Source organism: Papaver somniferum, chromosome 2 (assembly GCF_003573695.1).
Source record: "Papaver somniferum cultivar HN1 chromosome 2, ASM357369v1, whole genome shotgun sequence".
In the NCBI taxonomy this organism is placed as follows: Eukaryota; Viridiplantae; Streptophyta; class Magnoliopsida; order Ranunculales; family Papaveraceae; genus Papaver; species Papaver somniferum.
Genome location: NC_039359.1, coordinates 66,517,706 through 66,541,317, shown reverse-complemented (window position 1 = coordinate 66,541,317; position 23,612 = coordinate 66,517,706). Strand labels below are relative to the sequence as shown.

Genomic DNA, 23,612 nt, shown 5'->3' with positions numbered 1-23,612 from the left:
TGAGAATCTACTCGGCTGTTGTAGATTATAGGCTATTGTATCCATACAACTATATTAAGTTTCCTTTGAGGATTGTTGAGCCTCATCCAGATGGTATGAAAGTTACAACTCATAATTTCATTTTTTTTTGCGAATGTATTTCAGTAGTTATATGTATGTGTAACTAGTAATTACACAAGCTATATGGATGTGTAACCACTAGTTACACAAGATATATCGATGTGTAACCGCTAGTTACACATGCTGGGATATAATGTGTATGTTATATATATTTCATTTTCTTACATTTTTTGCACTAAGTTTCGTACTAGTGGACTTGCCTTGTCTTGCGAACTCTTTCCATGTTTGCCAACTGAGGTTTTTATGTTAATTCGCAGTATGTTATGGTTCTACTAAAAGGATCAGTCCCTATCTGAAGAGAACAACGATTTTGGTGAGCTAAATCTATAGGAGGTGGTAATGCCAATGTAAACAAGAAACTGAGTGCAACAATTCTCGAAGACAAGATCTCTGTCCAAATCTCGCTTCTTTATCAAGTTCACTGACACAAAGGCAAGCAATCTAAAACTCCTTGCAGATCTACTTTGGCATATGTTGCGTAGTCATTCATTTACTCATTGATCTAATGCATGCTTACACCACCGAATTAGAAAATATAGAGAATACCATCCAGTGTTTCAAAACCACTAGAAATGTTCTTTTCAACTTTCAAGTATCATTAAAACATCTTCTGATTGTACTTCCAGTAATTTTTTACCTCTTCAATTAGTATCTTTTGGTACTTATGCCATTGTTTCTTTTGTCTGTGCAGGGGTGAACTTTGGATGGAATTGGTCCGCTTTCTAAAACCTTTCTTGTATCTTAAATTTCTTTTGATGAAATTGTGTGGCTATAAGCATGTGTATCTACTAGTTACACATGCTTTCTAGCATGTGTATCTGCTAGTTACACATGTTTTTAGGATGTGTAATTGCTGGTTACACTTGCATGTTGGATGCGTAATTGCTGATTACACATGTATTTAGTGATGTATATCTGCCATGTATAGATGATTCTTCTCTCAAACTATACATTTCAAAAGGAAAATAATATAAATTTGCTTACTTGGGGTTGTGCGGTTCGCATTTGATGTCCTTATCAACGGTCTAGCAATTATGCCCATATCGATGGTCTAACATTAATTAACAGTATTTCAATGTAAGAATTAAGATCTGCCTTAGTATTGTTCAACAGTCTGCTTGACTTCTCCTTGAGTTATCATTATTTAGCAAGTTGAATTGATTTTTTTTTCTCTTTTGCATTTTGGGCCAACAGGTTATCACAGTGTTCCAACTGGTTTTAGTTGCTGCTGCTCTTGTACAACAAGAATTTGGCACCTTAGAAACTGAAGAGTACATCAAATACTTGAGGTATGCTTTTTTCTGCGATATCAGTTTAAGTTCTCAACTGAACATCCATTAGTGATGACGACTTTGTCGATTTACAATGAGTACTAGCTTAATATAACGACTAATAATCTCATCAACATCTGTGGCTACATAATGAATCACGTCGAATATAAGTATCATCTCTTTAAAGTATCTTAGCTACTATATATTCTCCATGAGTACTCTTAGGTCAAAACTGATGCAATATGCTTATCTTTGATTGAAATATTTTAAATTTTCTGAACTTTATGTGACGAAATTCACTAACTTGGCAAGCTAAATGGGTGTGTAGCTACTAGTTACACATGATAATTAATTGTGTAGCTTCTAGTTACACAAGCTAAATGGATGTGTAGCTACTAGTTACACATGCTAACCAAATGTGTATCTTATAGATACATATGCTAATTGGATAGGATAAAAAGTATACGTTTTTGTTTGTGCAAGCTCTTACGGAATGAGATATCATGCAGATTGGATGATACTGTAAATTGTATAATAAGATGCACAATCTAATAAGATTAAACTATAAATTGTATGTGCCAGGTACACGAGCCTTCTGACTTTACGAGTGCTATATGGATGTGTAGCTACTAGTTACACATGCTAATTGGATGTGTAGTTGGTAGTTACACATGCTAGTCAACATTGTTTTGAGCCAGATTATTTGTCTGGTTGAGACAGCCCAAATGTCCAAAGATCCTGTTCAGAAATTTGTTGATTTTGTAAGTATCAATGAAACAGTTACTTATGGTGCTTACTTTTATACATATTTAATCTATGAAATGTCTCATGCTAAATTTTTTTGCTTTATCTTCTACAATATTGAAGTAGTGTTGTAATTGTAACTATGTGACTTTACTATTCTCATTATCTGCATGTCTCATACAGGTTGCTAGGATTTTTGTCCCCACAGTTGTCGTATTGTCATTCTTGACATTGGTTAGTTGGTGCATAATTTATTATCTCAGTTACTATGGTTTTCCAGCCAGAAAATGAATATTCAGATTCTAGTGTGTTTTGTTTGGCTATTCAGCTGATAACCTTTTCGACCATCCTGATACTCTTGCAGGTATATCTTTGGAGCATTAGGAGTATACCCAGATGACTGGTTGACTAAAAACAACAATCATTTTGTATTTGCCCTCATGTTTTCAATCTCGGAGAAACTATTGTAGTCATTGCATGCCCATATGTAACCAATAAACATAGAATTATTGTAAATGAAATTATTATTTCAATAACAACTGAATATATGTTTCTTTTTGGCGTGTAACTGTTGAGATGAACATTTATATGCATGTGTAACTTGTAGATACACATGTTATACGCATGTGTAACTTCTGCTTACACGTGTAACTGTTGAGTTAAATTATTTTAATAATTTTGGGTCTGAATTTAAATTTTATTTAATTATGGGCCTGACAATATGCATAAGGGTATCAAAGTCTTTTAATATTTCGGGGCCTAGATTTAAACTTCTTTTAATTAAGGGCTTGATATTATGGGTAATCCATGGGTCGGGCCTTAGCCTAATTTTCCCAAAAATAAATAAATAACCGATTTCGGATTAAGACCCATATCCGATTAAAAAACGAAAACTCTTAAAGTGGGTCCCACAGCATTACATTTACATGGTATTTTGAACTCCCTCCTCCAACTCCGCCCTTCAACTCCAGTCCGCCCTCAACTCCACCAGTGCCAAACGCACCCTAAGATTAAATTCTTTGCTTCAAAATTTGGAATATTTTGCAAGCCGATTTGAATAACGGGTTAAGGCCCATATATCCAAAACTAACTCCAGTCCGCCCTCAACTCCACCAGTGCCAAACGCACCCTAAGATTAAATTCTTTGCTTCAAAATTTGGAATATTTTGCAAGCCGATTTGAATAACGGGTTAAGGCCCATATATCCAAAACTAACGTTCCATTGACGCCCGATGCTGCCATTGGTCCTCCTGCCTCTTTAACGGAAGGTTCCGAACCTGTGTTGTTTAAGTTGCCTGTAGTCGAGGACTTCATCAGAATTATATTGGTACCGAGGACTAGTCCCCTAGTGAAGTCGTCAAATGTAAACACCCTTAAATTATTACAGGGTAATAAGGAAACTAATCCCAGTACACAATACCATTATTTGGAGAACTTTAACCATTTCTGGGAGAATTCTCTCCTTATATAGGCAAAGCTGACATGTAAGTACCGTACACGTGTATCCTAACACATTTTCTAGTAAGTCTTCTATTATTAGCCGTACACATGTACTATTACAGCTGGGGTTATCTAGACACCCATTGATTATCATCTTCGAGACAAGCCGCCTTTGAAACAACCCACTCATACTACGTCATCGTGCATGGTGACCCGTCCCTGCCAATGGTGGCTTTGGTTTATATCCAAAGCCCCCATTACTGTCCTCGGCTCTCGGTTCAAATCATGTGTTTACACTGGTACCAAACGTAAAATATCGCTTGATTCTTTCCTTTTGTAAACAATCCCATCAAGGATTCTAAATTCATTTTGAAGTTGAAACTTGAATCAAAAATGATTTCAACCTTTCTTCCAAATTCACACTTTCTGAATCGGGAGGGAGATTGAACTTTCAAGTTCCCTTAAACCCCTACAAGCCGATTTGAATAACGGGTTAAGGGCCTTTAGGCCCATATATCCAAAATTAACTTTCTAGTGGGTCCCACACCAATTTGCTTCACGGTGGCACGCTCTCCCACTTTAATCATAAAATTCCCAACTTTTCTTTATCCAAACACTCATTGAATTTGCAGAGATTTTTTCCTCAATGGGTTTCCGCAAATTAGTGTCTGTGATTTTGATTTTTACTTTGTTTTGGCTTCTGCCAATATCCATTTATTCATTGAGTTCAGCAGAACTATCAGAAATTCCAACCAATTTCTTAATCTATGCACAAAAACCAGAGCATGTTAAATGGATGGTTGATGTTAGAAGAAGAATTCATGAGAACCCAGAACTTGGTTTTGAAGAATTTGAAACTAGTAAGTTGATTAGAGAAGAGCTGGATAAAATGGGTATTGTTTCTAAGCACCCAATTGCTGTTACTGGTGTTATAGGTTATGTTGGTAGTGGTGAACCACCTTTTGTTGCTTTAAGAGCTGATATGGATGCTCTCCCTATGCAGGTTTGCTTTTGATTTTTGATTTCAGAACATTTTTTTGGTTATGTATATGAGATTTTTCTGTGATGGGGGTTATATTTTCAGGAGATGGTGGAGTGGGATCACAAAAGTAAAATCCCAGGAAAGATGCATGCTTGTGGGCATGATGCTCATGTTGCGATGCTTCTTGGTGCTGCAAAAATTCTTCAAGATCATCGCCAGCATTTGAAGGTATGTCAGTTGTTTTCTAGATATGCCTTGCTCATTCCAATATTAATCTTGGGTTGTTTGGTCTTTTTAACCGTAGAAATGAGTTGGTTTCTTGAGCAATTAGTGTAATCAGCATTAGACTATAATATGCTTCCGACAGGGAACTGTTGCCTTATTTTTCCAACCTGCCGAAGAAGAGGCAGGGGGTGCAAAGAGAATGATAGAAAACGGTGCATTGGAGAACATCAATGCTATCTTCGGGTTGCATGTGAGTGCTGCCATACTTTCTGGCTCCGTATCCTCCAGACCTGGCCCTGTCCTAGCTGGGTGCGGCATTTTTGAGGCAGTGATTAGTGGAAAGGGGGTTCATGCAACAATCACACGGCATACAATTGACACAATATTAGCTGCATCGAATGTAGTCCTTAGCTTGCAACATCTTGTTTCACGTGAAGCTGATCCACTGGACTCACAGGTACTTGCGTCTTTGAATATTTTTTCCATTCAAGGTCTCTTTTGTCGACAATGAATTCTCATTCATCTACGGAGTCATTTAACTCTTTTGATCTGTCTTTGGTTCCTGAAAAATGACAAATACCAATAAGATGTTAAACCGGAAAACTAACGATGACCCTGATTTTGGTACATATGTATTGTATACTCATGAATCATGTAATTGCAGGTAGTGACAGTTACAAAGTTCCATGGAGGTGATGCATTCGATGTTGTTCCAGATTCAGTAACCATTGGAGGCACTTTCAGAGCCCTGTCAAAAGAAAGCCTTTTAGAGCTCATGCATCGACTTGAAGAGGTAAATGTTGCTTTAAACTTGTAGATATTTATATTCTTAACTTTCTATCATCCATTCTCTTCCACCCTGAGTGTGGCAGGTAATCGTTGCACAAGCTTCAGTCAACAAATGCAATGCTACTGTCGAATTCTTCGCAGATGATAACCTTTACCCTGTAACTTACAACAATGAAATACTCCATCAGCATTTCATAAATGTAGCAGGGGATATGTTAGGGACCCAAAAAGTGGAAGTCATGAAACCAAGAATGGGATCAGAGGATTTTTCAATTTTCTCCGAGCTGATTCCCGGATATTATTTCTATATCGGGATGAAGAATGATACACTTGGAACATTTGAGAATCAACATTCCCCTTACTTCACTATCAACGAAGATGTACTTCCTTATGGTGCAGCATTACATGCATCATTGGCTACTAGGTATCTACTTGAATTCGAAGCGTTGTCTCATGACTCTCATCTCTCTGAAAGAAATGGAGACGATGAATTGTAAATTTTACCAACTCTTTCCATAATTACTTTTTCTCCAACAATAACAAAAATTGTGTTGCCAAAAGGGTGTTCCAAATGTTGCATTGCAATTAAATAAATGAGTGGGTCCATCCAACAAACAGATGATGAAATCCCATTCGTTTATAAAATTTCCAATATCAACATTGATACTCTCATCCAACACACAAGAGTACAATCCAGTGTTCAAAGCGATTCTCTCACCTCCAAATCAACGGATTCGTTAAAAACTTGTTTCTACAACAGAGAATCTTCAAACTCAAATCACTCAGCAAACAAACAAAAAAACATGGGATTTTGGAAAATTTTAACTTCCGTATTGATTCTGAACTTATTCTTGTCAAAACCCATATCTTTAAATTCATCGAGTCCAGCAGAATTATCAGAAATTCCAATCAATTTCTTAAACTATGCTAAAAAACCAGAGCTTGCAAAATTCCAATCAATGCTAGCTGGGTGTGGCATTTTTGAGGCAGTGATTAGTGGAAAGGGGGTCATGCAGCAATCCCACAACATACAATTGACCCAATATTAGCTGCATCGAGTATAATCCTTAGCTTGCAACATCTTGTTTCACGTGACGCTGATCCTCTAGACTCACAGGTAGTTGCCTCTTTCAATGTTTTTTGCTTGATAGGTCCTAAATGTAAGATTCTTTTCAGACTTTTCTTCAAACCATTCAGGATCTCTTTTGTCGACATTGAATCCAAATGGATAACTTGTCACTTGCTAACCCTTGTTTCAAGCAAGTGGGAAATGAAACACATGGACACGAGTTTGCACCAGTCATATCAGACTTTTCTTCAAACCAAAGGTCTCTCTTCTCATATTTAATTTCGAGTAATTTGAGTTGTCTTTGGTTGTTGACAAGTGACAATCTAATAAGATACTAATCAATGACCCTAGCTTGGGTACATATGTGATAGAAGCCGGGGTCTAACAATCATGCTCAATATTGCGCTTAGCAATATGTATGAACAAATTCCAATATATTTTCTAGAGAATCAACTAGACAGTCAGACTCATTCTAGATAAAAGTATATCAAAGAGTTAATATCTCAATCTCTCGATTTGATCTATACTCAAGCAAATAGAAAATATGCGAGTCTTTATCAAAGAGAGATAACTTGGATGGTACCAAAGACCAATATCCAAGTGTCAATCAATTTAGATCAACAACCAAAGGTTGAATATTCTAATTGATTGAACCTAACGCACAACCTGTGATATTTCATTTATAAAGATAAACAATATAATGCGGAAATAGAAATAACACAGACACCAGAATTTTGTTAATGAGAAAACCGCAAATGCAGAAAAACCCCGGGACCTAGTCCAGATTGAACACACACTGTATTAAGCGCTACAAACACTAGCCTACTTCAAACTATCTTCGGTCTGGACAGTAGTTGAAACCCAACCAATCTCACACTGATTCAAGGTACAGTTATACACTTATACTCCTACGACTCTGATCCCAGCAGGATACTACGTACTTGATTCCCTTAGCTGATCTCACCCACGACTAAGAGTTCCTACGACCCAAAGTCAAAGACTTTAATAAACAAATCTGTATCACACAGAAAAGTAGTATCGGTCTGGCTTCACAATCTCAATGAAGTCTTTAAGTTGTTAACCTATTTTAGAAGAAGAAACCAAAGGTTAAAGGAGAATAGACTCTAGCTTAGCACAACTAGTATCACACATAATGTGCGGGGAGTAGGTTTCCCAGTTGCTAGAGTTCTCCCTTATATAGTCTTTCAAATCAGGGTTTGCAATCAATGTTAACTTGGTAACAAAGCATTCAATATTCACCGTTAGATGAAAACCTGATCAGATTCAAGCTAATATTTATCAACCGTTAGATCGAAAACATAGCTTGTTATACACAAATGAAATGCACGTTTCTAGTCTTGTGTAACAATACCCAAACTTGTACATTAGTTGGTTCAACAATAGTTAACCAAATGGTTAGCCATATGATCACTTTCATATCAACCATACTCTTCTTCACCATAACTAGTTCAAATGACTCAAATGAACTATTTAGAAAGTTGTTCAATTGCTAGGAAATTTCATGTACTACACAAGACACAATTGAAGCAAAAACGATTTCATTCACTTGAATCGTTTCATGAACTACATAGCCACGGTTTGCAATTGCATTACTTAGTTAATATGAATAAGTTCACAATCATCGTTTTTAGATATAACCTACTCAAGTTCGCGGACTGGGTTCGCAGACTTAAGTTCCCGGATGGAGTTCACAAACTCCAGCAGAAATTCTCGGGTTTGAGAACTTCGCCAGTTCGCGGACTTAGCTCACGCACTACTCCGGTTCACTTGATCAACAAAGTTCGCAAACTTTGGTTCAAGGAATAAGGACTTATACATATATGTGTTTCCACAACAATGTTTATATCCTCCAATAGTTATATAATCTAAACTCTCATTTCAATCATTGAGACATTCTCAAAGGACGTTATATAGTTGTTATTCACAAACCATTTTTCGTCAGAGCAATTTTCAAAGTGATTGAAACATAACATGATTTTCGTCACTAGGTAAAGATGAACTTGGTTAAAGGGAAAGCTTACCAATACATATTTTAAGAAATAGATAGGCGAGATAAACTCGGCTCGAAATACCAAATGTGTATAATCTAAGTCTATATAGCAAAACGACTTTTGTCACAAGATAGGAGATAAATAGACTTTTGAGTGATAGATAAGTTCAAGTCTCCACATACCTTTTAGTCGATGAAGATCCACCAGTTCCTTGAGTAGTCCTTCGTCTTGTATGATGATTGCCATGGAGTTCTTGAGCTCAACTACATTTTCTATCCTAGTTCGAGACCTTATCTATAATAGACTAGAAATCAAGACTTATAGTTTTGATCACTAACATTGAAAAACATGCTTGAGATAGCAACGCATGCGAGTTCGACCGAGCAATGCTCTAACAATCTCCCTTTTTGTCAATTTTAGTGACAAAACTCTCAATACATATGGAATACAAAAAATATATAAATAAACTTTTGTAGCTCCTATTCAACATGCCTAATCTTCAACATTACTCGAAATCTTCGTCACTTCCAAGTACTCCAATGATCCCAAAGGTTGTAAGTTTAGCATCATCGTTGTTGAAAATCCGTAGCTATAACAACGAGAAAACAAGAGTACTCAATCGTTGTTATACAATGCCATAGTATCATTACACAACGTCAAATTTCAATTGTATCACAACTTTAACAACAATACTATGGTTATATGTCACTTCCCCTTAGTCAATACTCCATCTCTCATGGAAACCACTCCCCCTTACATAATGATCCGAAAACCATATGTATTTGTAGTGTGAACTACATATTAATTCTCCCTCTTTTTGTCAATAAAATTGGGAAAGGTACAAGAACGAGATCCTAATGAAATTTCCGAAAGAGACATTTCATGACCAAATGAAATCATATATCATCTTATTTTGATGCAATCATAAAGGCGCCGAATCTAAATGCATTCATGAAGGAGTCTATAAAGATACAAGCTAATCCCTATAATATTTCACAGCCGCACTCCCCACAAAGATTTCGCAATTAAGCACAAGTTCAATTAAGAACTCTCCCCCGTAAAATGTCATTCTTGAAAGAACAACAAGAGCGACCTTAATTTCAAAAATAAAAGAAGAATTTCTTTGGACATAACAAATCACATATGAGTATGAATTTGAATCCAAAATATGCAATTAAATTAACCATAAGAGAGCCCATTATTAATTTAATCAAACATGCTCAACATAAGTAAACTTATGGAGACTTAAAAACACTCAATTAGATTAATCACAAGAAAACTCATAATTAATCTAATCGAAATACACAACTAAACTAATCATAAAAGTAATCAATTCAATCGGTCATGCTCGACACAAAGTATCTCATGGAACAACAACTATGTTAAAACAATGACTCAATCGATAGAGCTCAACATAAGACACCTTATGGAACAACACAATATGTACATAAAAATTGTGGATCGGAGATCGACCTTATACCGTGGAATAAGCAAGGACTCATTCTATTTTCCATCACCATTTGCACAATGACATTCAATAGACATAATCCTTGAAAAAGAAATATTTTAACCTATCTTCCATCAAAAATTGACATAATAGGCTTAACTTTTGTATTTGTCAAAAGTCAGTTCATTCTTTCATCAATACATGCATATCAACTCATGAACGACTTTACTTTTGACAAAGTATGGGAAAATCAACTTCACGGACGTAAACACACATATCCCATAACAATATTGCAATATATAAAACCATAAATATTAATACTGCAAAAATCATCTTCCAAAAATTTTAGATTTAAACAAATAAACCTAAAAACATGAAGATGAAAATGTTAGACATTGCTATGTGTAATCACAATAATGTCTATTCCAAACTCTAGTAATCCTTCTCAAAAACAAGAATAAATTCTCATAAGAAGTTGAAAAAGCGGGGGTCTAACAACCACACCCAATATTTATCTTAGCAATCTGTATGGACAAACTCCAATGTACTTTCTAGAGAATCAACTAGACAGTCAGACTCAATCTAGATAAAAAGTATATCAAAGAGTTTATATCTCAATCTCTCGATTTGATCTATACTCAAGCAAATAGAATTCTGCGAGTTTTTTTTATCAAAGAGAGATAACTTGGATGGTACCAAAGACCAATATCCAAGTGTCAATCAATTTAAATCAACAACCAAAACGTCGGATATTATAATTGATTGAACAACGCACAACGTGTATTATTTCAATTATATAAACAAATATAATGTGGAAAAGAAATAACACAGACACCAGAAATTTTGTTAACGAGGAAACCGCAAATGCAGAAAAACCCCGGGACCTAGTCCAGATTAAACACACACTGTATTAAGCCGCTACAAACACTAGCCTACTCCAAACTAACTTCGGTCTGGACTGTAGTTGAACCCCAACCAATCTCACACTGATCCAAGGTACAGTTATGCTCCTACGTCTCTGATCCTAGCAGGATGATATGTACTTGATTCCCTTAGCTGATCTCACCCACAACCAAGAGTTGCTACGACCCAAAGTCGAAGGCTTTAATAAAAAATCTGTATCACACAGAAAAGTCTATGATAATAGATAAATCTGTCTCCCACGAATATACCTACGAGTTTTGTTCCATCTTTTGATAAATCAAGGTGAACAGGAACTAATTGATAAACCGGTCTTATATTCCCGAAGAACAGCCTAGTATTATCAATCACTTCACAATAGTCTTAATCGACACAGCGAAAAAAGATATTGTGGAATCACAAACGATGAGACGAAGATGTTTGTGATTAATTTTTATCTTGCCTATCGGAGATAGAAATCTCAAGCCAATTATTACAGTTGTGCTCGTACGATAGAAACAACAAGATTAGATCACACAACTATAAGAAAAGTAGTATCGGTCTGGCTTCACAATCCCAATGCAGTCTTTAAGTCGTTAACCTGTTTTAGAAGAAGAAACCAAAGGTTACAGGAGAATCGACTCTAGCTTAGCACAACTAGTATCACACAAAATGTGTGGGATTAGGTTTCCCAGTTGCTAAAGTTCTCCCTTATATAGTCTTTCAAATCAGGGTTTGCAATCAATGTTAGCTTGGTAACAAAGCATTCAATATTCACCGTTACATGAAAACCTGATTTAGATTCTAGCTAATATTTATCAACCGTTAGATCGAAAACATATCTTGTTATACACAAAAGAAATGCACGTTCCTGAGCTTGTGTAAGCATACCCAAACTTGTACATTAGTTGGTTCAATAATAGTTAACCAAATGGTTATCCATATAATAACTTTCATATCAACCATATTCTTCTTCACCATAACTAGTTCAAATGACTCAAATGAACTAGTTAGAGAGTTGTTCAATTTCCAGGATATCATATGTACTACACAAGACACAATTGAAGCAAAAACGACTTGATTCACATGAATCAGTTCATGAACTCTATAGCCACGGTTTGCAATCGCATTCCTTAGTTTATAAAGATAAGTTCACTAAACATCGTTTTTAGACATAACCTACTCAAGTTCGCGGACTGGATTCGAGGACTTAAGTTCCCGGATGGAGTTCACAAACTCCAGCAGAAATTCTCGGATTTTAGAACTTCGCCAGTTCGCGGACTGGGTTCGCGGACTGATTTCGCGAACTTAGCTCACACATTTCTCCAGTTCACTTTATCAACAAAGTTTGCAAAATTCGGTTCAAGCAATAAGGACTTATACATATATGTGTTTCCATAATAATTCTTATATCCTCCAAATGGTTATATAGTCTAAACTCTCATTTCAATCATTTCAACATTCTCAGAGGACGTTATATAGTTGTTATTCACAAACCATTTTTCGTTAGAGCAATTTTCAAAGTGATTAAAACATAACATGACTTTCGTCACTAGGTAAAGATGAACTTGGATAAAGCGAAAGCTTTACCAACACATATTTCTAGAAATAGATAGGCGAGATAAACTCGGCTCGAAATACCAAATGTGTATAATCTAAGTCTATATAGCAAAACGACTTTCGTCTCAATATTGGAGATAAATAGACTTTTGAGTGATAGATAAGTTCAAGTCTCCACATACCTTTTAGTCGATGAAGATCCACCAGTTCCTTGAGTAGTCTTTCGTCTTGTATGATGATTTCCATGGAGTAGTATTGGTCTGGCTTCACAATATCAATGAAGTCTTTAACTCGTTAACATGGTTTAGAAGAAGAAACCAAAGGTTAAAGGAGAATCGACTCTAGCTTAGCACAACTCGTATCACATAGAATGTGTGGGGAATAGGTTTCCCAGTTGCTAGATTTCTCCCTTATATAGTCTTTCAAATCAGGGTTTGCCATTACTGTTAGCTTGGTAACAAGCATTCAATATTCACCGTTAAATGAAAACCTGATTAGCTTCAAGTTAATACTTATCAACCGTTAGATCGAAAACATAACTTGTTATACACAAATGAAATGCACGTTCCTGGGCTTGTGTAACCGTACCCAAACTTGTACATTAGCTGGTTCAACAATAGTTAACCAAATGGTTAGCCATATGATCACTTTCATATCAACCATATTCTTCTTCACCATAACTAGTTCAAATGACTCAAATGAACTAGTTAGAGAGTTGTTCAATTGCAAGGAAATCTCATGTACTACACAAGACACAATTGAAGCAAAAACGATTTGATTCACTTGAATCGGTTCATGAACTATATATCCACGGTTTGCAATTGCATTCCTTAGTTGATATGAATAAGTTCATAACCATCGTTTTTAGATATAACCTACTCAAGTTCACGTACTGGGTTCGCGGACTTAAGTTCCCGGATGGAGTTCACAAACTCCAGTAAAAATTCTCGGGTTTGAGAACTTCGCCAGTTCGCGGACTAGGTTCGCGGACTTAGCTCACGCACTACTCCGGTTCACTTGATCAACAAAGTTCCCAAACTTTAGTTCAAGGAATAAGGACTTATACATATATGTTTTTCCACAACAATGCTTATATCCTCCAATGGTTATATAATCTAAACTTTCATTTCAATCATTGAAACATTCTCAGAGGACGTTATATAGTTTTTATTCACAAGCCATTTTTCGTCAGAGCAATTTTCAAAGTGATTGAAATATAACATGACTTTCGTCACTAGGTAAAGATGAACTTGGCTAAAGCCAAAGCTTACCAACACATATTTTGAAATATAGATAGGCGAGATAAAATCGGCTCGAAATACCAAATGTGTATAATCTAAGTCTATATAGCAAAACGACTTTTGTCTCAAGATAGGAGATAAATAGACTTTTGAGTGATAGATAACTTCAAGTATCTACATACCTTTTAGTCGATGAAGATCCACCAGTTCCTTGAGTAGTCCTTCGTCTTGTATGATGATTGTTGTGGAGTTCTTGAGCTCAACTATACTTTATATCCTAGTCCGCGACCTTAGCTATAGTAGACTAGAAATCAAGACTTATAGTTTTGATAACTAACATTGACAAACATGCTTGAGATAGCAACGCATGCGAGTTCGACCGAGCAATACTCTTACAATATGTATTTTGTACCCAGGAGTTATGTAATTGTTTTGTATTCTTATGAGCTGTTTCATGTTAACACGCGTTTTACAGTTAGTTACAGTTGCAAAATTCCACGGAGATGGGGTATTCGATGTCATTCCAGAGGTAAAACTAAAAATCATACTTTAGACTTGTTAATATACTATATTTTTAACCTTTTATCATTGGCTGATAATTAATTCTCTTCCACCGCGAATGTTACAGGTTATCGTAGAACAAGCTGTGGTCGACACATGCAATGCTACTGTCGATTTCTTTGCAGATGATAGCCTTTACCCTTTAACTTATAACAATGGAGTACTGCATCAGCATTTCGTAAATGTAGCAGGAGACATGTTAGGTACCCAAAATGTGGAAGACATGAAAACAATAATGGGATCAGAATATTTTTCATTTTTCTCCGAGCATTTCCTTGATACTTTTACTTTCTCGGGATGAAGAACGAATTACTTAAAAAATTTGAGACTGCTCATTCCCCTTACTTCACTATCAATGAAGATGTACTCCCTCATGGTGCATCATTACATGCATTATTGGCTACAAGATATCTACTTGAATTCGAAGCGCTATCTTATTTCTCGAAAAGAAATGTCCACGATGAATTGTAAGGACTCTTATAGTAATTACTGTATGTAGGATTCTTTTTTAGAATTAGAATAACGTCATTTTGAGAACAAGAAAGAGCCAATATAATGGACACCAAGCCAAAGACTACTGACTCTTGGATATGGAAAGGAATCCTGGAAGGCATTGCATGCATTCAAAAGTATTATATCTGGAAGATGGGGGGTGGCAAAAATATTCATATTTGGGAGGATAGATGGATACATAACCTACCTGACAAAATCCAGAAACCTACCCACTGCCCCCTCAAGCCTCAAAACAGTCAATCAACTATTCAATACCTATGGAGAGGGGGACACAGACATCCTAACCCTTTGGTTCACCCATGATATTCAAAACCTCATATTCCAGAAAAATCATAACTCTAGCACTGAAGACTCTATAACATGGAGCTTAACTCATACAAGGAAATTTATTGTCAAATACTTATATGACAAGCAAATCTCTGATAAGTATGCTAATGACATTCTTATAGCTCCTTGGGATCAAATCTGGAAACTTGATACAACACCAGTTATTCAACTCTTTACTTGGAAATGTGGGCATGACATTCTGCCAACTAATGCCAAGTCATCTAGCATCATACTCTACATTGATCCCATATGTAATCTCTGCAAGAATGCTCCGGAAGACATCACCCATGGTCTCTTGACTTTCCCAGCTGCCTCTGATGTTTGGGAAACTCTATTTGGGAAGAACCGCCAACTTTTCAACGCCTACACTTCTTTTCATAATTGGTTCAACAGTTGCTTTCTTCCTAATAATCCCATTGCTAGCTGGAATGCTACCTTTGATACTATCTGTTGGTACATCTGGAAAGCTAGATGTGATTTGGTTTTCAGAAACATAAGCCATACTGCTGCTACTACTGCTCTGAAAATCACTCAAAATCTATGTACCTTTTCTAGAGTGAATCACAACCCTGAGCATATTCTAAACAATCTCTATTACCAAGAGAATTCTAATGATCAGAGCCCAAGTCTTAGCAGTATGATCAGAAACAACCATGAAAAATTTGGAATCACTATTAGCATACATATATCAGAAGTTCACAGTAATATGACTAATAGTGATTTACCATCTTATACTAACTTTGTTTCTTTGGCAATGGCTTTCATAGGTCAATGCATGGGAGCGAGGAACATCAAAGACACTACAACTGGTATCAGTAGAGCAGACAGAGCAAGCAGATGAGCTAATCTAGTACTGAACTAGAGTAAGGAAATGCAAGACCAATATTGATTTTGCAGCAGAGGAAGAAGAAGTGTTACAAGCCATCCAGACAAGCTACCAAATACAAGTCCAAGAAAGATTTCAAGGAAACTTTATGCAAAACAATGACAGGAATTTTGAAGCAATTGATTTTGTCTTAGGAAAGCTTATCAAACTAGCCTCTCACCAAAACATTACTACAACCAACATAGCTAGGCTATCTAGTCACTCGCCTTTACTTCAAAACTTTAACTGAAAATGTTCCAATCTCCAGTTACTTTTGTCAGCTTTACATTTTACCCCAAACAATGTCTTTATGGATAACTGTAATAACTCTAATCTTATTGTTAGGGGACATCTTGGAGCTAGTCATAGCCCAGATGGTCACCCTGTGGATCCTTTGAGTAGGTAGCTCAGTTGAGCTGCTCTTCTCTTTTTCTTATAAAAAAAAAATAGAAAGAAGAAAGAGCCAACAGAACTGATGGAGGACCTTACTGTATGTAGAGTTCTTTGCTAGATTGTTTGTAAATATCATGCCATCATGGTCATGGACCACCCATTCTTTTAATCTGTTTGTTTTCCTTGCAAACGCGTGTCGTGTCCATGTGTTAGATGACAATGTTATGAGTATTGAGATTTGAGAGGATACCAGCGTGATGCTACATTTACAGATTGTTTGTTTATTCTCACTCGTCTGAATCTGACCGTTTTTTTTTTTTGAATCCGACTCAAAAATTATAAAAATAATACAGTTCCAAATTTGTTAGACTCTAGTCAGATATGCGCTTGCGAGTCAGCTACAAAATAAACCCCACTCAAATAATTCCGAGTCACATGTATGAGCCGGGTCAGATCTCAAATCACATCGTATCAAAGTATCAAACCCCAGGCCCACAGTGTGGTAACATCAGTTTACACGTGCCTTATTTACACAAGGGCACAAGAGTTTCATGAACAGACTTTTCCGTCCAAAACGATTCTCTCACCCCCGAATCGTTAAAAGACTTGGTTTTTATAGAAACAGAGAATATTTAATCTCAAACTCAATCTCAGACTGAAACTCAAATCACACAGCAAACAAACTAAACCATGGGAATTTGGAAAGTTTTCACATCAATTTTGATTCTGAACTTATTCTGGTCAAAACCCATATCATCAAATTCATTAAGTTCAGCAGAATTATCAGAAATTCCAACCAATTTCTTAAACTATGCTAAGAAACCAGAGCTTGTTAAATGGATGGTTGATGTTAGAAGAAGAATTCACGAGAACCCAGAACTTGGTTTTGAAGAATTTGAGACTAGTAAATTGATTAGAAATGAATTAGATAAAATGGGTATTGCTTATAAGCATCCAATTGCTGTTACTGGTGTAGTAGGTATGATTGGTACTGGTAAACCACCATTTGTTGCTATTAGAGCTGATATGGATGCTCTTGCTATGCAGGTTAGTTAGTCTTTGGGTTGTAAATTTTTTTTTATTTTTTTTTTGGGTCAAAAATTGATTGTGTTTGTGTATGCTGAATAGAGTTTGATTGGATTTGTGTATGTTATTTATTGCAGGAGAGTGTAGAGTGGGAACATAAAAGTAAGGCTCCTGGAAAAATGCACGCTTGTGGACATGATGCTCATGTTGCAATGCTTCTTGGTGCAGCAAAAATCCTTCAAGATCATCGCCACGAATTGAAGGTTTGTAATTGGGTGTATGTGTGTATTTTGCTTACAGTTATGTTGTGAGTTTGTGTTATCAATGTATTTTGTTATATAAGTATAATCTATTAGCTCAGAAACATTGAATTATGTTTTCATGATTACACTGCCTATTGGTGGGTCTATATGCTAACCATGTTCAACATGTTGCTTTTGGGCAGCTTCAAATTCCAATTGGTAGTTCGTTATGGTATATACTCTCCGTATATGTTTTCTTTTGTTATGTTAGGCAATTTGCTTGTGTATCGGCTATCATTAATTTTCTTCGTTGCAATAGATTAATGGAACAGGAGTATGCCAAGCTAGTCTTACACTGCTTTGTCCTGTATCTTTCCAGTGATTTTTAGTTGTCTTCCCTGCAACCTGTGTTTATGACATGTGTTTATTGGATAGGCAAGTAGGAAGAGAAAGACCTACGATGATATAAATCAATCAGTCAAATATCTACATTTTTTAGCTTTCACAAGGCTTAGAATTTCGACTCCCTCATTCAACTGCAACATCTAGAGTTTTCTTATAAAACTGGCTTATTCTTGATTTCCACCCTTGATGTACCAACTTACTCTAATTGGTCTTGTTTTCCTTCTGGATTCTTCAAATCCTTCTATGGGATTTAATGTTGTACGTTAACATGTAATTCATATCTGTGCGCAGTGGGTTACTTTTTTCACATTTTTCCTGGCCAGTTTCCTACCTCCTAAAGTTATTCCTTCGGCTTCAATCACACTTCCATCTTGAGATGAAACAGATTTTTCTCGACCACCCAAAACTACTTTGCATACCTTTGCTAATCCTGTTGGATAGCTAATTTCTTGACATTATGCAACTTCACGTAGCTTTATTTGTAAAATTCTGGTTGGATACAATTCAAACAGTGAGGTTGAACATATTATACACTTAAGTTTTGTTAGGTTGAAAACGTTACATGATTTCAGTTTGTGCTTTTGACAGGGAACTGTTATCCTAGTCTTTCAACCAGCCGAGGAAGGAGCCGGGGGAGCAAAGAAAATGGTAGAAGATGGAGTCTTAGACAACATTGATGCTATCTTTGGGCTCCACGTCTCAGCTGACCTGCCAATTGGCTCGGTTGCTTCCAGAGCTGGGGCTCTTCTTGCTGGGTGTGGCTTTTTTGAGGCGGTAATTAGTGGAAAGGGGGGTCATGCAGCAATCCCTCAGCATACAATTGATCCAATTGTAGCCGCATCAAGTGTAATTGTTAGCTTGCAACACCTTGTCTCACGTGAAGCTGATCCACTGGATTCACAGGTATCTGCGTTCCATTATGTTTTCGTGTTAATAGTCATATATACTTGTCTAATGCAGAAGCCATAGAATATCTCCTCCTCCTCCTCATTTATCCATCAATTTGTTTATTTTCATGAATCATGACTGCATCTAGAAGTCGGACACATGTCTTGTTGAACAAATGAGAGTACCAATTATGTATCAACCTCCATTTTCATCTCCGTCGATATAAACAAGCATTGTTTTGTTCAGGTTGTAACAGTTGGAAAATTCCAAGGAGGTGGGGCTTTCAATGTTATTCCAGATTCTGTCACCATTGGAGGCACCTTTAGAGCCTTCTCTACTGAAAGCTTTAAACAACTTAAGAAACGAATTGAAGAGGTACAACCATTTTTACAAATTCATCCTTATTCTTAATCAAGGGACTGATGCTCTTCAACTTACGCTGTGACAGGTTATCAAGGCTCAGGCTGCTGTTCAAAGATGCCATGCTACAGTGGACTTCCATCCAGAGAATAAGATATTTTTCCCCGTCACTGCTAACAACAAAGTATTACATAAGCATTTTGAAAATGTCGCAGGGGATATGCTGGGGACTGCCAACGTCAAAAACATGCAGCCATTAATGGGATCGGAAGACTTCTCATTTTACTCAGAAGTGATACCAGCATACTTCTCTTTCATAGGAATGAAAAATGAAACACTTGGGGAATTCCCATCTGTGCATTCACCATATTTCACTATCAATGAAGATGTGCTTCCTTATGGTGCAGCACTACATGCATCATTAGCTAGTCGCTATCTCCTTGAATTCGAATCAAAATCTCATATCTTTGATGAAAAGATCCGTGATGAGTTATAATGGCAGCAATAGTGGGCTCATTTCGTAGGACCATGCTAATTTGTGTATATTGGATTTTCTTAGTTTGGCTGTGGCTAAAAATTCTACAACTAGGTGAGCTTCTCATGACTTAATAGAAACTGAACATTGTTGTCACCAATAATATTAATTGCAGCTTCTCATCTTCTCTGTTAGGAATTTAAGTGTAAGCATCTACGTTAGGTCCATTTTAATGTTGTGTTGAATCTCCATCTTGGCAGCTGCTGGTTTTCCAAAGTTGAGTATCATCCGTTTGTGCTTGAAAATCTGCCAGATTAGGATTCTGACACAGTAGTCATAAGGTTTAATTTTGCTTGATGCCGCCCTAGTTGCTCGATCGTGTGCTAAGGTGGACATGCTAAAGCATCCTGGATCTTGAGGGTCAACGTGTTTTCTATCATATTGAACACCAAATTGAACTACGAAATCAATAGGGAAAGGTGGTTTGCATTTGGACTAACAGATATGAAAATCATGAGAACCGTTATACTTGTTAGATTTATATAAGAGTAAGGATTAGATGAACAAAAGACACAAGAAATTAAAGTGGTTCGGCACTAACGCCTACATCACAAAACCCCGTACGGTGAAATAGCATTGATCATCAGAATATTCTGAGATAAATTACATTTACATGAGTAATTCCTATTTATAGGAATGATAAGTCAGTAAACATAGAACAGACTAACTGCTCTGACTAGGTAAGGCTTATCTACATAGAATAAGCAAAACTAACTTGTAATTGACTTGGTCTTATGCAAATCTTCTGTGCACGTACATCTCACCGCCTTGGTGACATGCCATATATTTCATTAATACTTTTAAAATACTGGGGTTGATATTTTATTAATAACAAACGGTTTCGACCATGACGGTCTTACAAAGCAAGACATACAAGAAATATCAAGAAAATGATGAACCATGCATCATCTAACAAGCACACAACGCACATAAAATAACCAAGAAAATGAATATGAGCACCGATCAGTCTTGTGCTACAGTGTTTCCGCTACACCAGATAAAGTTCTAGCAAATCAACGCGTAACATTTCTAAGTGATCATAATAATCGTAAAGAAATCCAACCCCACACCAGACGAACTTCAGGATACGTTCGCAGCTGGATAATGGTTTTCCAGCAAACCCACGTTCACTCACAGGTTGCCAGACCAGCCAACTTCAAGAAGATATTACCTTCGCAGTCTAAATGGTGTATTCCACCATCACAACATGCATACCTGAAACCTCCACAATAATCACCTTTTCCGTTGCAATATACACATGTATCGCCATTACATTCTGTTCCTGGACCGCAATCACCGACGTCACCGGCCCAACAAGTTTTACCAACAGGGATACATGGTACCCAAGCACAATGAGACGCCGAAAAGAGCATAACCAACACACAGAAAAAAAAGTAAACTTCTTTCTCTCCATGATATCGGACCTTGACGTTTGAAATTTCTTGTCTTACGATTTTGCTGGTTGTACTATTGATACATGTATAGTTTGCTACCATATACCTATATATAGGATTCGAGAAGTTGACATTTTCACGTACTCTTTCCATTTATGTGCTATCACATGAATTTTGAAAGATATTCTTTTCTATATTATCTTGTGCAACGAAAGAAATTCTTTTCTATACATTCTCTTGTGCAACTTTCCGAAAATTCGTTACAACAATATCTTGTGCAACAACAAGATTCCCGGAAATTCGTTACAACAACAAGGTTATAGGTTCCGTCCTCGCTCTTAATTCCATGTTATTAGTACTGACCTAGTCCATAATTAATTGCACCATGTCCATGTGCCACCTTTATTATTTAGAAAGTCTCGATTTCTAAATAATACAGAGTACTTTTTTTTTCTGATATCACGTTGCTAGATAGCCAACAATTAAGTACTTTTTTCTTTTTTTCTTTTTTTTTTAAAATGTAACCTTGTTCTCATATTTCATTTTCTAAACATCATATAGAGTATTATAATTTCGGAACATCATGCCTATGGCTACGAATCAAGATCAATGACTACACTTTTTGCGTTATACATTTCGATTGTTATTGTGTAATTTTCTTGCTCTGTCATCTATATTAATAAAAGATTTATCAGTTTCATTTTGAACAAAAAGAGAGATGAATATGACGGACCGAGAGACTAGCTATGAAGGGCGCGGGAATGGTCGCTTATACGTGCGAGCCAGTATCAAAGAAAGATGCAAAAGAAGAACACGTCAGATCTTGATCGTTTTCTTATTAGGCTGTGTTTAATAACAGAGAAAGGAAACAATTTCATGGAAAGTGTTTCCATGGAATCAGTTTTCTGGAAAGGCAAGGAAAGATTTTCCATAAAATTCCACGAAATTGAGTTTAAAACATATTTTAGACCACGTTTTTATTGCAAATCCATGAAAACAGATTTTTGACCAAACGACGGAAAACACGTTATTTCCATGGAAAGATGGCTAATTCCATGGAATTAACTCATATCAAACACAACCTTAATATTTGTTGTGGAATGCATTGGATTTATATAGCTGGTTAAGTCAAAGATACGATGGCAGTTCTTTGATCCATGGGTAGAAACGATGGCAGTTCTTTGATCCATGGGTAGAAAAACAGATCGTACTCCTAATAATACTGGCATTATTTATGCACTCGTTCATATAATATTAGTTTTTGTTAATTTTATACCACCGATTTAATTGTCCACGTGTTAGACCCAACGAGGCTACATATGAGGGGGCGTGTTGAGATTATTAGTCCCATATTGTCTGGGCAATCTAAGATCCTGTAGTTTATAATCTCTTAGGGCCTCTCCACTCATAACCAATTGGTTTTGAGTTGGATTCCCGTGGACTTTAACATGGTATCAGGGCAGGCTATTTGCGTCGAGTCATTGACTGTGCTTTTACTCCGCGTCACCCGATTTAATTGTCCACGTGTTAGATCCAACGAGGCTACACGTGAGGGGGCGTGTTGAGATTATTTGTCGCATATTTTCTGGGAAATCTAAGATCCTGCAGTTTATAATCTCTTAGAGCCTCTCCACTCATTGTCAATTGGTTGTGAGTTGGATGCCCGTATCATCACAACCAAGCCCTGTATGAGACTGAGACCCAGTAAAACCCAAGAAGGCATGGCAACCATGCAGAGGTCCATATGAGATGTGGGGCTGCTCCACTTATCATAGAAATGATATTAGTTCGTTGCGCTAAATTTGAAGATACATCGAACCTTATCTTTTATTGAAAGCGTCTATTAATCATTTTTTTTTATGATATCTCCAAGTTTGTGGATCAAATCTTTTTTTTAATTTTTTAATTAATTTATATTTCTTTTGATGGAAAAGAAAGCTTTGTTCATAATTAACTTTACATAACTTTTGACTAACAGTCCTATCATCCCTTATAAGTTGGTCATGTTTTTCATTGATGAGTCTTTTCTGGGACATAAGTTGCCTGAGTTGGAGCAATAACTTTTTCCATCAATGGTACACCAAAATTCGCAATAATTTTTTCCATCAATGGTACACCAAAATTCAAAAGAGGAATGTTCTCTTAACATAACTTATTACAATCAAAATCAATCAAGTCAAAAAAACTTCAAAGTAGTAGGTGTTTTGAAGAGAGTTAACTATATTCTGACAGTCTGTTTCAAAGATTACATTATCAAGCTTTTTCTCTTTGGAAATTTTATAGGTGTTTCTTTATCCAAAAAC

General features: G+C 36.4%; 2 protein-coding genes across 2 annotated transcripts; both read left to right on the top strand.

Annotated features, from left to right (window-relative positions):
• Positions 1 to 4,184: 4,184 nt before the first annotated feature.
• Positions 4,185 to 6,122, top strand: LOC113347906 (IAA-amino acid hydrolase ILR1-like 4). Its single transcript, XM_026591593.1, has 5 exons — positions 4,185 to 4,578; positions 4,660 to 4,785; positions 4,925 to 5,239; positions 5,447 to 5,575; positions 5,655 to 6,122. The coding sequence occupies exons 1-5, from the start codon at positions 4,222 to 4,224 to the stop codon at positions 6,066 to 6,068; spliced, it is 1,341 nt and encodes a 446-aa protein (XP_026447378.1). The 5' UTR covers positions 4,185 to 4,221; the 3' UTR covers positions 6,069 to 6,122.
• A 10,910-nt stretch (positions 6,123 to 17,032) lies between these two features.
• Positions 17,033 to 20,049, top strand: LOC113347905 (IAA-amino acid hydrolase ILR1-like 4). Its single transcript, XM_026591592.1, has 5 exons — positions 17,033 to 17,506; positions 17,623 to 17,748; positions 18,721 to 19,035; positions 19,267 to 19,395; positions 19,469 to 20,049. Exons 1-5 carry the CDS (start codon positions 17,150 to 17,152, stop codon positions 19,874 to 19,876), a joined length of 1,335 nt encoding a protein of 444 aa, XP_026447377.1. The 5' UTR covers positions 17,033 to 17,149; the 3' UTR covers positions 19,877 to 20,049.
• The last annotated feature ends 3,563 nt before the right edge of the window (positions 20,050 to 23,612 follow it).